Source organism: Myodes glareolus, chromosome 4 (genome assembly GCF_982192425.1).
Source record: "Myodes glareolus chromosome 4, mMyoGla1.1, whole genome shotgun sequence".
Classification (NCBI taxonomy): Eukaryota; Metazoa; Chordata; class Mammalia; order Rodentia; family Cricetidae; genus Myodes; species Myodes glareolus.
In genome coordinates, this window is record NC_142029.1 from 64,537,673 (window position 1) to 64,555,728 (window position 18,056).

At 44.7% G+C, this 18,056-nt stretch overlaps 1 protein-coding gene across 1 annotated transcript in view; it reads right to left on the bottom strand.

Annotated features, from left to right (window-relative positions):
* The window catches only part of Col6a6 (collagen type VI alpha 6 chain), a 156,636-nt gene that overhangs the window by 38,059 nt on the left and 100,521 nt on the right, over positions 1-18,056 (bottom strand). Inside the window, exons 21-27 of the mRNA XM_087905507.1 lie at positions 16,242-16,277; positions 15,420-15,482; positions 13,637-13,699; positions 9,675-9,737; positions 5,714-5,776; positions 4,653-4,703; positions 812-847 (exon numbers count right to left, since the gene is read on the bottom strand). Of these exons, the coding sequence (XP_087761633.1) occupies positions 812-847; positions 4,653-4,703; positions 5,714-5,776; positions 9,675-9,737; positions 13,637-13,699; positions 15,420-15,482; positions 16,242-16,277 (375 nt within the window). The remainder of the gene's footprint in view (positions 1-811; positions 848-4,652; positions 4,704-5,713; positions 5,777-9,674; positions 9,738-13,636; positions 13,700-15,419; positions 15,483-16,241; positions 16,278-18,056) is intronic.

Consider the following 18,056-nt stretch of genomic DNA (forward strand, 5'->3'; position numbering starts at 1 on the left):
GCACATATTTGTATATTTTTATATATTTGTAAACTGACTCAGACATAAAGCCATAAACATTTGCCTTGTGTGGCTCTCTCCACAGCACACCATCTGATCAGTGGCTCACAGTTCAGTCTTCCAGACCAAAACTCAAGCTCCTTGGAGAACCAAGGGCTTCTTTCATTTGGTCTTCTGACCTTACTGACCTCACCTCACATAGGACCTGACATTTACAGAGTTCAGTACAACTTTCCAGAGAAACTGAAAGCATCAAGGTGGAGGTTATCGCTGCTGACTCGTCACGTGACAGCAGTTTTTATAAACACACTGGAGAAACTCAAGCCAGGCAACATCTCATCATCTGGTTTATTTCTCTACATTTTACTTCCCTTTAAGTCAGTGGTTCTCAACCTGTGTGTCCCGACCTTATGGGGATTGAATGACCCTTTCACAGGGTTGGCCTAAGACTGTTTGAAAACACGGGGTATTTACAATCCCTAACAGTTAAGAACAACAATGAAAATCATTTTATGATTGGGGTCACTCACTATGACATGAGTATTAAAGGTTGAGAACCACTACTTTAAAAATAAGGAAATAAGGGAAGGAGAATATTTGAGAAGACTTTCCAAAGGGTCATCTTTCTCCCTTTACCTATACATTAAAAAACTTGAAATGGAATATTTTAAAAGTTCTTATATTCCTAAACAAATAGTTCATATTATAACTTGATGGGAGCAACCTGTCTCTTTCCTATGCTACCTCACCCTGTGGTAGAATATTTATTTCTCATCAACTGTCCTAAGACAGGGACATGTAGTACACGTACCTTCGGTCCAATTTCTCCAGGGAATCCTTCTTGCCCCTGCAATCAACAGCAGAGGAAGTCAATACATACATACTTGGCCCGAGTAAATTTTTTTACATTGACTTTAGTTCTGCCACCTTCTTTGTTCATGTGTCTGTGCACCGAGGAAGGGCTAAACCCCCTGGGAACCAGGCAGCACTATCGGAGAAACCAGTTCCAGTTTCTAAACCTGGCTACCTATGGGCACATAAGCAAGATGGAAGGCTAAGAGGAGAGGCAGAAAGTATTTGAGGAGAAAGTGATCTGGGGAATTACAAACAGCCAGAGTCTTCTCCAAGGGCTTGTGACAGAAGAGGGAGTCACTTGGCCATATGTCTCTGAGTGATGAGTAACCTTTCTCAAGTGGGTTTCAACGGAAAGGTTTAGGAAGTCAATGGAGTCCAGACATGTTGTTCAGCTTAGGGTCCCCTGCTTACCTTACTTTGACCAAAGACTCACTGAAGAGCCTTCCTACCCTCATTTGATGAGAAATGTGTATTTTACCTAAAATAAGGTTTCTTCTCCTTTGAGTGTGCGTGCGTGTGTGTGTGTGTGTGTGTGTGTGTGTGTGTGTGTGTGTGTGTGAAGGGGTGCACACTCATGGGTGTGCCAGGAGAGTCAGAGGAGGTTACCAGGTGTTTTCCTCTGTCACTCTCGACATCTTAGTTTGGAGACAGGGTCCCTCACTGAACCTGGAACTCACCGTTTTGGCTAGGCTGGCCAGAAAGCTTCCAGATTCTGGCCATCTCTACCCCACCCCGCCATGCTGGGGTTAAAAGCATCACCACCATGGCCAGCATTTCCATGGGTACTAGAAATTTGAGCTCAGGTCTTCTTGCTTCCTTGAAAAGCATTCTTACACATAAGGCTATCTCTCAGTCTCTAAATTTTATTTTAGCCTTTCAAGCTATTGACAAACCTGTTATGACCAGTGGTACGGGAGTGGCTGAAATTTACACATCAACCCCCAATCTTCTTCCCCATTTCCAACTTCTAATTATCACTAATCTACAAAAACATAAACCTTTTATTCTTATGTAAAAGAAATTCTTACACGTGCAAAATTCAAAAGGCAAAAAGAAGAAAAACGACCTGAGTCTTCCTACCCAGAGCTGTTATATATCCCTGTTCTAGCTCCTTCTGGCTTTTAAAAATGCATTTTCAGCATGAGGGTTCTTCTCAGTATACTGTAAAATTTTACTTGAAGTTTCTATGTACAAATTTTAAACAGAGGTCTGGGAAGATGGCTCAGTGGGTAAAATGCTCAGTCTGCAAGAAGGGGAATCTGATCCCTGGCCCTCTGGCACCCTGGCACTGGTGGATAGAGATAGGACAATCCTGGGGGAATTAATGGCCTGTCCAGCCCATCAGAGAGCTCCATGTTTAGTGAGAGACCCTGTCTCAAAAAATAAGGTGGTATAGTATATACCCCACCCCACCGCCTGCTAACCTCTGGTCTCCACATTCACATATGTGGGCCCATGTGTGTAGGTACCCAGGTCTTTTCCCCTTTTCTTCCTTGGCAATTTGCAGGGCCGGTTGACCTCTGGCTCCCTGGAGATTCTGCACTAGCACTGGCTTGAGGGGATAGTTTAGGAAGAATTTGGCTCTCTTTTGTTATGGTGATTCCACCTGTAATCAAGGTTCTAGCAGTGGGTCCCATATGCCTGCCTCCCACAGCTGATTCTGCCTGAGGCACGGGCACCTGTAATCTCCTTCTCCTGCTCCTGATGCCCTTTTGAACCCCCTTGCCCACTGGTATAAATACCCTACTTGAGTTTAATAAAGTGGCCATTTACTCTTTGGTAAGTGAGCAAGGTCTCTTTTGTGTGTGTCTGTTTAAACCCTCAGGACAATCGTCCATTCTCGTGGGCCCGAGTTCGGGAAAGCGCACGCCTGGATCGGGTGTGGGTATCCACAGAAAAGGCAGGGGCTTACACGTGTGGTCTCTCCCATGTCCACACATATTTTTATAACAAACTTCATATGTATAAATTATATAGAGTCTAATGTTCAAAATGTCACAGGCTATTAAATATTTTCCTTTCTGTGGGATACTGTTTTCAATTATTCTATACTCTAAAAACATTATTTAAATATCTCATTTTTTAACTTTAATTTTCAAAAATCTTTAGCAGTGTGGCTTCTCTTCCCAACACCATGTTGGATTGTAGGTGGAGATCGCTCTTTTGTTTCTCCTTTGGCAGCTGCATGGCATTTCTCTGACTCTGCTTATTGTCTCTATATATCTCTGCCAGCCTTGCTATATTCTACCCTCACATAGGTCAAAGCAGCTTTATTCATTAACCAATAAGAGCAGCACATATACAGAAGGACATCCCACATTATCATTAGCAGCACAAACACAGAAGGACATCCCTCATCATCAGCATATACACAGAAGGACATCCCACATCATCAGCACATACACAGAAAGTCATCCCACATCAGCAGCAGCAGCACATACACAGAAGGACATCCCACATCAGCAGCAGCACATACACAGAAGGACATCCCACATCAGCAGCAGCAGCACATACACAGAAGGACATCCCACATCAGCAGCAGCACATACACAGAAGGACATCCCACATCAGCAGCAGCAGCACATACACAGAAGGACATCCCACATCAGCAGCAGCACATACACAGAAGGACATCCCACATCAGCAGCAGCACATACACAGAAGGACATCCCACATCAGCAGCAGCAGCACATCCACAGAAGGACATCCCACATCAGCAGCACATACACAGAAGGACATCCCACATCAGCAGCAGCACATACACAGAAGGACATCCCACATCATTGCATCATCCCCTGTGGGACTCCACTTGGAGTGCACTGATCCTTTCTACTACTTTAGACTTCATATCTCTTAGATCTTTATTATGGATCTCTAACTTTTTTGTTCCAGAAAAGGTATCTTTATATTTCCTGAGCATTTTGTAAAATAATTGGGTATTTTTCATGAAGACTATATGTGGACACACATAAATATGGGAGTTTGTGCATGCACATGTCTGTACATACATGTAGAGAAGGATGGGGGAGAACCTTGGGTGGTGGGTGGTCTTCAGGTACCTTATGCCTTTGTTTTGAGGCAGGGTCTCTCGCTGGCCTTGAGCTTTACTAAGTAGGCCAGACTAACTGGCCAGCAACTTCCAGAGGGCCACTTGTCTCTGGCTCCCATTGCCGCTGGGATTACAGATGTCCACTACATCAGCTGTTCACATAGGGACTGAAGTCAGCTTCTCATGTTTGCAAGGCATGTGCTTTACTTACTGAGCACCCTCCCAACCACTTATGTTGATAATTTTAAAGGGGTTATTATTAGCATATCAAAATCACTGCCTTTAATCAACTTACTTATTTTCAGGTATTTCCATGTCCGGTAACAATATAATCATTTTTAAGTTACTGTTTGGGCAAATGCATTAAGAAAATGCTATAAAGCTTCTCGCTAATAGCTGAAGCAATCATAACAGTAGGAAGACAAAATGTGAACTGGCTGCTGTGTGAAACTACATTCAGAACGGCTAAGACTAGAGGCAGTTCAAGATGGAACATGCCAGGCCATGTTCCACAGCCACACAGCACAGGAAAACACAGATGACTCGCTTTCAACTTACAATTTTCACCTGCCTCTTGGAATCGTGGGATGATTCTCTCCCATACTGCCCACAAGACGTCGAAGAGTGAACTATCAGAATAGATTTTCAATGGTACCAGACTAATTACCTTCTTTCTCTTAACCATGGAAAACCAAACAAGCAACCCAAAGTGCATGGACTAGGTCCAGCTCCAGTGGGTGTAACTTACCTTTGTCCCTTTGCGGCCAATGCTCCCGTATCCGGGGCTGCCATCATCACCCTGTAAGCAATGAAACTAATCACACACACAGACTAGAAATAGAGATAGACTTATTTACAGGACGACATGGTCGGTAGATTTTTGGGTTTAATCAGGGACAACTAGGCAGCAGGGTCCTCTACTTGGTGGGTGACAGGGACGCTAAAGATGGTGCTAAAAGCTCCTGAACCATAGAATTAACAATTAGAGCTACTCGTGTAGTTTGTGAATGTCAAGAGAATACTCTGGGCATCCCTGAATCTTCCAGGAAAAGTAGGCAGCATTCTTAGCCAACTCTTTGGAGAGCTTCTGTACGTTAACACTTCAGCTCGAATCTAATTTCAGTTCACTGAACAAAACAAGTGCTGCAAAATGCCCACACACTGACTACTGTCCAATGCTTGTAGAAGCCCTGGGCTGTGGGGGAAGATGGAATGGTTTCTGATAAAGAGATCCTGCAGACAAAAGGTCTGAAGGAGGCATGGGAGGATGCTACATAGAAAGCTTACTCTGCTTTATCAACTCTTGAGAAAAGCTGCCTTGGGAAAGCTGGCCAATCCCAAATGACTGTGATGCCCGGCTCAGTTACAGCTAGGACTCTACAAGGTTAGACCGAGACAGTGTCTCTGAAGCTCTTCTGAGCGTCCCTCAGAAATATGGCACAGTAACTGTCTTCCTGTGAGGTGAATATTGCCCTCTACAGGTTGTGTATTTGAACACTTGGACCTCAGCTGGTGGTGGAATCTTCATGGGTGGAGCCTTGGGGAAAGTCAGCCTTTAGGAGGAGACCTCAAGGTTTTTATAGTCCAGCCCACTTCCTGTTAATTCTCTGCTTCCTGACTACAGAAGTCATGTGACCAGGGTTTCATGTCATTGCCTGTTTTCCTTCCTGGCCATGATGGATCAAGACCCCTTGACGTCTAAGTCAAAACAAAACTTTACTTCACTGCTCCTTCTTAGGAAAGTAACTAATTCACTACTGAAGTAAAAGGTTAAAAAGACCTGGTCAAAGGTAGTGAAAGCCAACCTACCTGTAGGCCCCGAGGACCTGGAAAGCCAGCAGCTCCCTTTTCCCCTAGGTCTCCAGGTTCTCCCTGTCCAGTAGAATAACGAAACAGGTCCTAAGTCAGTTGTTTTGCTAGAGACAGGATCTCATTCTGAGTTCCAGGTCGACTTTGAATTTGTGGCAGTCCTACCCCAGCCCATCAGTGCTAGGATGGCAGGTAGGAATCCCCACACCCGACTTCCATTAGGTTGTTTGTGTTAAGGCAAATCAGAAATTATGGCACCAGGCACTGTTTAAGTCCCATGTGCCACAGTAGCGGGTTTGTATTCAGGGTTGCATACTGTACGAATGACATGTAAGGAATGGCTGTGGCTGGTCAAAGAGGCCTCCTCCATCCATCACGTGTGCACATGTGTGTGCGTTTCCATGGATGTGGGTATAATGCAGATGAAATGAAGGTACTCTGTAGGGTAGAATAGAAGGGACCAAGAGAGGGTCACAGAGATGGATGGAGCTCAGAGTGAGGGGAGAGTGAGGGAAGAGAGATAGGCAGGGAAGCCAGGCACATCAAGATCGTTATTAAAAATGGGAACTTTAAAGTTGGGTGGCTAAATTAGAAGCAAGGCAAGTGCCCCAGTGAAATCAGCAGACTGATTTGTGTCACTACTGACTGAGACAAACACTTATCCAGACTATACTCTTGTGCGTTTAAACTCAGCAATCCTGTGCTCTGTTTCTGGCTCTACCAGTAACTGAGTAACCAATCATTTGGCCCTGGAAAAGACATCTGACTTCCCTGCTTTCCTGCCTTAAAGTGGATTTTCTTGAACTTGAGTCAGGTGGGAGGCTTTGAAGCACATATTGTTGACTCTAGCATGAGATTCATTCAAAGGGGGGCATGGATTGGCCCTTGCACATAAGTCCTAGATGCTTGTGGGAGCACAGGTGGCCTCGAGGATGCTCTAAGAAAGCGAGTCCTGGGGATGGCGACCTCTATCACCCCCTCCTATTCTGCATCACCCCCATATTTCAGAGCCTGCGTTCACAGTTCTCACACCCATGAAGTGACCTTTCTGTTCTTCAGGATGAGTTAAGCACCAACCTTAACAGAGAGGAAGCTGGACCAATATGACACTGACCAGGTGGTCAGGATCAGCAGCCATAGAAATGAGGCCATGCTGCGTGTTCTAGCTTTGATAAGATGCAGTAAGAACATCTCTGTATCCCTATGTTCTCCTCCTTCAAAGCCCACAGACCTACTCTTATCAAAACTATCAGACAAGCTCTAATTGGGAGCCGTTCCACAAAGTACCTGACCGATGCTCCCCAAAGCCGTCAAGGTCACTCAAAAACAAAATCTGGAAAAATCTATAGAGATATCACTTTTGGGGAACTCCTGGGGACCTGGAACCAAGACCAAATACTAGGGGGAAACAAGGGACTAAAGAATGGGTTTTGGTGAACACAGTGCATTGGTATTGGTTGTCCTCTGTGCCGAGCATGAGTGACCGCAGCCAACAGGTCAGGGGGAAGGTAAATGCATGGGGTGCTGGGGACTCCGTCTCTCAGTGCCGCCATTCTGCACATCTAAAACTATTCTAAACTAAATGTTTTATTTTCTTAGAAAGCAAGCTCATCTTCCTTCATGACCCCATGTACATTTTCCCAAGTAGCTGAGGTTTCCCCATACACGGCTGAGGTTGGTTTATGAGCCATGGCAGACGATCTGCTTGCCAGAGATCTTCCTTGACTGTTTGCACTCAGGCCTCTAGGCTAATACATCTGCTGGCCTCGCAGCCGAGTATTTGCACAGGTCATCATGGGAAACAATTTTGCTAATCTTTTAAACAGTAGTGAGATTCCTTCCTGGATCATGATGGGGACATTTTCATGGCAATGAGTGGCTAAGATGGTGAACTACATGCAATGATAAACACACACACACACACACACACACACACACACACACACACACACACACTGCTTCATCCAAAAGGAAGTTTTATTCTCACCAGGGGCACCACTTCCCTTACAGCACACGGCAGGACACAAAGCCAGCATGGCTCCTCTTCTAAACTGTCACTTTCTGACCACCCTTGCCACACCACGTGGCCCAAAGCCCCTCCTTATGAAGGTGATTGTCCTGGTTACCCTCATATCTTATTACACAGGCCAGCAAACTGTCTACACATCGCTCCCCACTCTCCTCCGTCACAAACCCTCCCTGGCACTTCTCCAATACAAAGACTGCTGTATGTGCCTCAAATTCACTCTAGCAAGAAATCCCTCCACTCTCTGAAAAGCTTCTCTAGTCTGTCTCAGGCGTTCATTTCCCTCCTTTCTATTCTCCCATCAATAACACACTGCTCTCTTCCTCCCACTGAAAGCACACTCCAAGCTTTTCTGGACAACGTCAGGCTCAAGCAGAGATAGCCTCTTCTCCCCTTTAAAGGAGGAATTCCTGGACTGCATAGAGAGCTGCTCCATACCCGTCTCTGCATTGACACTGTGTTCACTGCCTGGCATTCTGACTCGTTCTTCTCTCCTGTCCAGGGCTGCCCTTGGGGGCTTAATCTTCAGAGCCTGTTCATCACCAGATGAGTTGGTATCTTTCCTGCTTCCCTGCCTGAAGTGTCCTGTACTGGTAGACCATCTTCCTTTCTTTCCCTTCCTTCCCAATCATCGTCTTATGTTGCCTTTTATGTTTCTTATAAACGGGCACCCTTAAAAGTCCTTTTAATTCTGAATTCTGTATAATTCAGAAGCCTGCATCTCCAAGCAGACCTAAGCCCTGCCTCTAGCCCCAGGGTCAAAGATTCCCTTCCTTCTTTCTCTCACTCTTTCTCACGCCTCTGCCTGTGGGATGGGGTCACTGCACACTGGGATCCCTAGGTCTTCTAGCTCTTTCCCTCTGCACAAGTTTCCTTCCAGAAGAGCTGGATGGAGCCATCACACCTCACGTTTTCATCCTGTCGAATCTTCCAGTCACTGCTGCTCTTGGGGACAATGAGAGGGACCAACTAGTCTCCTTGTTTCCAGGCTCTCAGCCTTCAAAATACCCCAAACCATCTTCACTGGGCTGTCCACTTAATATCTCCTAGGGTCTGGCTGTGTCTATACAAAACAAGCTTCAAAACAAGTAGACAGCCCTGTACCAGAGACTGAGGATCCAAGCACAGACTGCCTTGCTCTTTATGTGCCCGCCAGACAGGAGATTTTTTTCAGGTAAATAATTATTCTTCAAATAATTCCTCCTAGGATGCTCTAAACCCCAAGTCTTCCTGCCCATTCCTCCCCCTCCCCATTTTCCTTCTCTGCTTCTTCAAAGTGTTTATCTTCCAAAGGCCTCTCAAAGCATGAATCCTCTTTGATGTCTCCTTCCCCCGCGCAGAAACACTCCTAACCACTTTGTTTAAACCTCAGTTTCCAACCTCTTTCCCCTTATCTCCCTTATGCCAGAGATGACTGTCTTCAAGATGTTCTAAATTCTTTGGGCCTGATTTCATGCTCTACGTATCTTGCTCCTAGACTTGCATTTATTCATAAATACTAAGTTCTTGTTCCAGGCCAGGCTGTGTTTTGAGCTCTAGAGATACACTGGAGACCCTGCATGCCTGTACCCAGTTTTCCAGCACAACAGAAACCTGAGCCTAAAGTTCCCATGAGAAGGGAGGAACAAGAGTGGTAGGAAGGAAGGGGTGGTACAGAGAGGACGGGAGAGCAGCCTTCCTCCCCTAAGAGCCCTCAGTTGAATGGGGGTGTAGCCCCTCGTGCGATTCTGCTGCCCTGGAGTCCCTGACCTCATCCTGGTCCACACCCAAGTCCTTAGAGATCTCTGGCTCTCCAAGCATCAAGCCAGAGCTTAGGGGCAACAAAATGTGTTTTCCTTTGTGTTGAAAGGGCTCTGGCTCATCCAGTCAGCCACAGCTCTCTCGGGTAGTACAAACTTGAGCATCGGAGGGGTTGTATTAGAGAATGTGACCTACTTTATTTCCTTGACTTCCCAAATGGCCTTGATTCCCCGCTTGTCCTCCGGGTCCTGGAGGCCCCTGGAATGAAACAAGGATGGATGGCAGATACAGCAAGACAAAGTATAGCTTTCCCTCAACACTTATACATGTCTTCTACAGAAAATGAAGTACAGATGGGAGACGACTTACGGGCTGAGCTGATCCTGCTCTGGAAAAAAAAATATATTGCGGCTGTCAAATAAAGACTAGTAAATAAAGGAAAATTAATAAGTAACCCTGGCCAGATGTGGCCTAAATGATTACACTCCCTTGTGAGTCTGCGTCCAAGCAGAGTCTAGGTTCCCACTGTTTCGCTCAGGGAACAGATGTTGCTGAAATGTCTATCATTAAAAAAAAAAGCTTCCCAAAGGGTTGGTCTTCAAAGAAGGCTTTCTACAACAGGCAAGGACTAATTTTTGTTTGCTGATTTTTAAAGGCAAATTTATCTTCATTTGCAAACCGTGAAATGTGTCTTAGAAAGCTCAAAAAGTTTCACTAAAACCAACGAGCACTGTGACCAAAGTGTGTCGGGGGCACAGGCTAAAGCTTCTGAAATGGTTTTCAGAAAGTGCTAGCAGACAGCAGCGCCATCTTGGGGTCCTCAAACAGGGCCACCACTAGGCAGCACTTACTATAAACACTTGTCAAACTGGTAAAAGGGACGAGTGCATGGACCATCCAGCCTAAATCTTGCAGGATGGTGAAACCCGACTATTATGACATGGATTACATATTGTTCTATTCCTGGCAGGGTTTTCTTCAAAATATGAAGCGCACTCTATGCCATAGTCCACCTCTTTTTGGCTTTGGGAGGTGATTCAGTGGGCCAGGGTGTTTGTCATCAAGCGTGAGGACCCAAGTCCAATTCCTGGAACACACATGGTAAGAAAGAACCAGTTCCCCCAACTGGCTCTTTGGCTTTTACATGTGGACTGTGGTGTGTACACATGTGTATACTCTCACACAAACAAATAAAAGTATAAACTATGCCTGCTCAATTCAGCAATGTAGACACAATACTGTAGTAATAAAAATGTTTATACAGTCTTTACTATGCGAGTAATGGTTGCAAGCATTTACATCTATCAAACTATTTAATTTTCACAACATCCAGTGAAGTAACTGCTACTATTATTCTTTTGCAGGAGATGTCCAGGGTTAAGTAAATTGTCCAGGGTCACACAGATGAGACATACATGTGTAAGCCTGGAACCAGACCCAGGCAACCTGGCTCCAGATTTAATGTCCATGACTACTATGGCACAATCTGGGAAGACAACAGAAATTTCACACTGTTCCCCACATTTGCACGGAACAATTCTGATCCCTCCTCCTAAGACTCTTTTCCCCTTCCCTCCCCACCCTGTCATTTTTTTTCGAAATATAGTTTCATGTAACTAAGACTTGAACTCCTAATCCTTCTGCCTCTACGTTTTAAAAACTAGCATTTATTTGCATATATTGTTGGTCTTTGACAATTTCACACATGTGTAAAATAGAGTCTGATTAGTCTCACCATCCCTGTCTGTCTTTCTCCCCCCAGTCAACTCCTCTTCCTTACAAGCCCCTTTTCCTCAGTCCCTTTTTTGTAACTCACTGAGTTTAACCAGGGCCATTAAAAGAACCATGAATGTGAGACTAACCAGTTGAGCCTAGTGGGTTCGACCTACCTCCCGCTCGGGTGCTGGTCCTACAGAGAGGAACCCAGTGCTTGACTAATTCTAACCTTGTTGGTGTCCATGCTACTAGCTAAGAACACATATTCGAGGATCAGTCACATCTCCAAGTACAATCAATATTTTTGACCTGGTTTTCCACTGGATTTTCTAGCATTTGAAGATGTCTTCCCAGGCATAGTACTCCAGCTTGGTTTTTTTTTTTTTTTTTCAATTGCAGACACATATTGTCTGGACTAGCACATTTCACTTACGCAGAACACTGAGTTCTGAGTAACTAAATGAGCCTCCAGTACGCCATCCATCCAAATCACGTCCCCTTTTAAGCCTGCTGTTAGAAAATACTGTTCCACTGGAAGGTTCCTCCTGTGCCATACAACAATACGGAACCTATGGCAATGGGTTTGCAGAGCCAATAATGAACAACACTCTCCTCTGCGTCTGACTGTGCTTGTCTCTGTGAATTTCCTCTGGAAACAGCAATCTAGAGATCCCATTCATCATGTCCCGAACACAGAAAATTCCGCTTGTCTTCAAAACTGCCTTTTAACCGGCCGACAAGCAGGGTATTTCTCAAAAACCAAGCAGAGCAAGAAAGGGAGGTTTTCCGGCCAGACAAATGGAAGTGGAACTAGAGAGACGTGCCTTTGACTAACTGGCAGTGCCAAAGGCTGGATGATTTATGACTGTGCCACACCTTGCCAAAGCGAGATTAAAGGGACCCACGGATGAAGGTGTCCCACGGGACAAACGGAAGAATTAATCCAACTAACAGTCTTGGATACCATTTTGGATCCTAGAGCAAAAGAAAGACCAAGGCCTTTGGATTTCAACTCATTTACATGTCTACATCAATATCTGATATTGACAGATGAGATACGTCTTCCTTTGTCCTTACTATTTTCTTAAATAAAAATCTCCACTGTGGTGCCAGCCAGCTGGAAATGAATTAAGGATGTGAATGCAGAAGAGTTTTATCACCAGTTTAATTCTGCTATCAAATTAGGAAGTTTTCATGCATTTGGAAAGAGCACTTTCATCAAAACCAGGAACAAACCTCGTCACAGCAGTTATTAATGTACTTTACAACACTATGTTATGGCATACAACTCTATGCAAATAGCCTCTTAAATATTCTCATGATGAGCACAGTCACTTAAACGTTGGGCCTCTGCCCAGTTTAATGGATGCAAAGTAATGCATTCCCTTGATACTGCTAATAGCGGAGGGTGAAAGTCCCAACTAGGTCTCGTTCATTCATTTACTGCTTGATTCATTACACAAATGTATTAAACTCTGCTGTGGCACTGTGGACCCAAGCTCTGGGGATGCAGCATAAGCAAGACACCAATGTGGTTGGAGCTTGCAACCTGCAGAAAGGGAATAAAAGATAGATACATGCTATGCTAGCCATAGACAAGAAGTAGACCACATAGGGCCTTGCTACTCAACGTGTGGTCCAGGGCTGCAGCATCAGTATCAACTAGGGGCACACTGAATATACAGAACTCCAAGCCTCAGTCTAGACCCCCTGAGGACCTGCACCCTAACACATGCCCCTGGGGATTCTGAGAGCACGCTGAAATAGATGTGTGGGTGCTGGGTAGTCGTTCTCAACTCTGGTTTTATCTGAGGAGAACTTAGAATTATCAAAGTCATGTCTTCACTTTCAGAAATTCTAAGGGTTCTGAGTAGGGCTCCAGGTAGTAAAATGGTTTAGTCTTCCTGGGAAATAATAATTTTTCAAAACAAAAAAAAACCTTTTTAATATGTATGCATGTGAGGGTATGTGCATGTATGCCATATGTGTGGGGGTGCCTGTGAGGACCAGGAGAGGGTTTTGGATCCTCTGAAGCTGGGGTTACAGGAGGTTATGAATGTGGGTCCTCTGGAAGAATTAGCAAGTCCTCTTAACCACCAAACCAGCTCTCTAGCTCCCCCAGGAGGTAGGGTAGGGAACTTCAAGAGACTTGTGAGCAAGTGATGTGATGTATCCACATAGCACCCAGGAGAAATTGTTAACCTCGGCCAAGGAGCAGAGGCAAGGAGGTCTACCTAGAGGGGGTTTTCTGCCTCTACTAACAGTCTGTATGGCAAGCAGGGACCAGGGTACAACACATCTGCCACTTCTCACACCCAGGTCAAACTTAACACAATTGGTCTGCAGGCAGTGTGGACTTCATCGTTAGAGAAGAACCCTACTAAAGCATCCACCTTAAAGTCAAGGTCAAAACCAGATGCAGCTGCTGCCTCCTTACCTACCTGGGGACCTTTCATTCCCAGAAATCCTCTTTCTCCTTTCTCACCAGCCTTTCCTCTCAGGCCCTAAATACACAGAAAGAACGTGTTATTTTCTCCCTCAGTGAGAACCCTTCAACAGTAAACTTGCACATTAAAAATCAAATACTAAGTCAAGGTAACATAGAAACGGGTCCCAAATTAAGCTGTGGCTACTGCATGGGTCTTAGAGTTCTTCCTCATCTGCGTAGGTGCACCACAAGACAGTCTGAAATTGAGGTGCTGGGGTCTGTAAACTGAGGTGAAGGAGCTAGGGCCTGGAAGAAACACCCAAAGCTGAGATCTTTCAGTCCTGCCAATTGTCCTTGACCTTAAAAATTAACTGAAAGCCATATGCTTTTTATGTGGAAAGTGTTTTTCTTAATCATGTAAATCAGGAACCAGAAGCTTTAAATCCATTTCATATTCAATAACCACAACCAAGATGGGTCATAAAAAGATACATTCCACAGCAAGATGAAGTTTAGATATTTCTACTTCTGGAAGATGCTATTGCCTGAGTACTATGCCTTCCGTTGGTTGCAGAGAAACTTCCTTCATGGCTGTATTTGGTATTTTGCTCCATTTTAAATTGTGCTGTAAATAAAAAAGGTCCATAAACCGAAAGAAGGAAGGTTGGCTGTGACTTGCATAGCCTGAGATAAAGGCAGTTGATTTACGGAGATGCTTTCCAGCGTGCCCAACGCAAATGCTTCTCACTTTAAAGGAAGAGAATTGAGCGTTCCTCGGCAGGCACGTAACGGCAAATAAAGGCAATCAAAGTAGAGAGAGAGAGAGAACACGATCTGAGGGGAAAACTGTTTACCATGCCAAAATCGTGGCGGCATGTCACAAAGTCTCTCTCTGATGTTTTGATGTGTTCTGCCCAACTTCCATACACAAACTACCAACATAGAATGCCTTCGTTTTTATGTACTTGCTTTAAACCCTTGAATAATAGAACCAATGATTGTCTTGCCTAACAGTGCACCTGTTTTTCATACATTCAAAACCAAGTTTAGAGAGGAAAAATACTGTTTTAATGGTCTGACTTCTAGTCCCTTCCCTCCTCCTTTCCCTCCCCACCTCTTTCCTTCCATGCTGGAGACTTAGCCCAGGGCCCCTACAAGCCACACAGGCGTCCCACCACCGAGTTACATGCCAGCCCAGCTTCTTTCTTCCTTCTCAGCAAGTGCTCCCTTCCTGTCTCACTGTTGACTTAGGCTATGCTCTGCCCTCTCTGGCACACGTACCTCTCTGCTCATGTGACCAGAGCAAAGCGCCAACTATGGCTTGCTCCTCGGAAAGGAAAAAGTTCTGGAGGCAGCTCCTCAGAGGAGCGAGCTGGAAAGGACAGGCAGGGTGCCACGCTATAGATCACCCCGCCGAAACCTCCAGCTGCACTTAGAACAAATTTTTCCTTGAGCTGAGCCAATGTTTCAACACCACGGACATCCAGAGATACAACGCTGAGCTCCTACAGTGCTAAACTGACCACAATCTTCAAATTCAAGGCTCAATATTTGCCTTGGCTCAAGGACTCCTGGATTATCCTAACAACCCTGCCCAGCATGTTTATCTCTTTCCACTTCTTGACAGGGACAGAACTCTGATAAAAAGAGTTCTGTACCAATCAAGTCTCATTGCTTATCTGTTTTATTGACCTAAACATACTCTCAAGCCTCTGTAACTCTGCAGGCTACATGAAGGGTTCTATCCAGGCTATAGCTTCTCCACACACAGATGCTTCCTTTTGCTCTATGCATACCTGAGGGCCCTTAAGTCCGGGTGAACCTTCAAGTCCATCTGGGCCTGTGATGCCTGGATTGCCCTGTGGTGAAAAAAAGAATCGAGCTACCAATCCATTAACGTTCTCTCTCTCTTTTCATGTGCAAGATTAGAAACTTCTTTTCAGTGGCAACGAAAAGTCTTTGCAAAAGCTGAAGGTTTCTTTCATCCTTCAGATTGTGGAGTTCCTTCTGGTGCGACCACGGACCGAGGGTGGGTTTATTGTTCACCCTCCTGTGCCTTTAATCCGGGCATGTGAGCTGTGCAAGGTTCTAGACCACAGCAGCTTTCTTATAGGTGTGCTTTCAGGAAACACAGTGTAGGGTGTATCGCCAGGGTGCACAGGGGGATGGGTACAGCTTCCACGTGTGTTTTCAGGGCACTTAGAATACCCTATTTGTATTCAGCTTTCAGTGTGTTCTTCGGGTGTATATGGGGTTTTCACATAAATTCTAAGTCAGAGAGGATCCCTGATTACAAATCCAAGAAAGGTTACTTAGAGTTTGTGCTCAAAAGCCAAACAAAATGAAACTTAACCATTGGACTAAATGGCGTCTTTGATCATTTTTATGTTTAAACCTTTTTTTAATTATTGAAAATTTGAAATAAAGTACCCCAATTTTCCTTTCATTTAGAATTCTTAAAATTGTAGCTATTATTTTCTAACAGTTTATTCTACAACCAGTGTCATCAAAAGCCAAAAGTTGAAGTCGGGAGGAGATATTACCATCTTTACTCTAGCTCCTTGATTGTGTGTGAATCACTTACCGTCTGAAGTTAAAAGACAGAAATTATCACTGACCTGTGGGCCTGTGTGTCCCCTTCGGCCATGAACTGCCTAAAATGAAAGGGAAAAGAGAGATACTCTTAGTTTAGAAAAGATGTTGCACATATATGATTTAAATTAGCAATGGCTACTCCAAGGTACTGACATAAATAACTTCCATATTGTGCTTAACTCAATTACCTGGTACATTGTGAAAACAGCCAACTCTGAATTTCGATGCAGGTAACTGAAATCATAGACAGCCAAAACCCAGAGATACATGGAGAACTGATCATAGCCAGCAACTCACCTCCACTAAACTTGACCAGAGCTGCTCAGTAGCTGCAACATTGACCTGAATTTTAAATTCTTTCTTATTTTCCCCCAAGAACTACAAAGTAAGACTGGAATCAGTCATGGACCAGCCAAAGGGCAGGGTGCCAAAGGAAAAGCTGAGGATCGCCTCCAGGAACTTCACAACCCAAAGAGCCAAACTAGCTTGATTTTTAGAGCCAAGCAATGAAATTAGCTGTAAGAAAGCATCTCAAATATTCAAAAGTGACTTAATTCATTGTATCACCAAAACACTCTATACAAATAGCATTGTTAAAAAGGGAAGGGGAATTTTTACTCTGTATAAGGTCAAAGTTCAAGCTACATTTCCAATCCGTCGTGCACAATTCGGAAAATCAAGAGACAATCACATTTTCCTGTCTGACTTGGTCATATAGTAAGGTCCGAGCAAAACTCACATCTAGGGTTACAAAATTCAACAGCCACCAGACAGCATTGTTTCGCTGGAAACTCATGTGACATGTTCAGTCACTCATGTGACAGGCCAGTGTTGCTAAGTGTGTTTCAAACTATGCTGTCATCTAAGGGGCAGAGGTGTATGCATAGGGACCTGTCCCATTTCTCTCAGACAAGAATGAGTCATCGTCAAGACCCAAATTCTCTGTTAGAGAAGAAAGAGAAATCATTTTTTTAAAGGGCTGGGACAATGGCCTGGGGTTCAAGAGCACTTGCTGCTCTTGTAGAGGACCCTGGTTCAGTTTCCAGCACCCACAGCAGGCAGCCCACAACTGCTTGTAACTCCAGTTCCAGGGGATCAAAGTCCTCCTCTGGCATTGATGAGCAACTACACACATGTGGTGCACACATGTACGCTGGCGTGCTCACACACACACACATACACACACACACACAAGTTTTTAAAGTTTAAAAAGAACCTGTTCCCTCTAGCACAATGAATTGGCCCCATTCAGTTCGATTCTATGACATTCAGAAACATATCTAGCAGTAGATCACTTCATTCTGAAGATATCTGCCTCCCTTTGAAGGACAATTGATGGGAAGCAAGAGAGAATGAGCATGCGTGCAAACTTGGGCCTCCACCCCCCAATGTACACACATAAACCCTGAATCTCTGACTGCGGGAAATCCTCACTCTGAGTATTGGGAGAAGAGGGACAGACACCACCAGCATTTACAAGGCAGAGCACAGCTTATACCTAAGGATAGGAAGACAGTTTCAAAGACAGAGATCACATCCAGTCGCTCACATGGGGAAAATCTCCCTAGAGGAAGAGATGTCTCTGAGATTGGTTTCAGGGGATTTGTACACAGCCTGGGTAATGACTTAAAGGCAGAAAACAGGAGGTGTGGTAGATATAGGCCCCAAGGACAAGTTGAGAGGCAAACTGTCAGGCTAGGGGTCTCACCGAGGTTTGTCCCCTACTACTCAGTTTGTGACATAGTTATCATCCATGGCTGGAGCAGGTTTTGTGGGAACATATCTGGTTGCAGCAGAGGAGCTGAGAAGAACGCCATATTCTCGCAAAGCAAAATGTT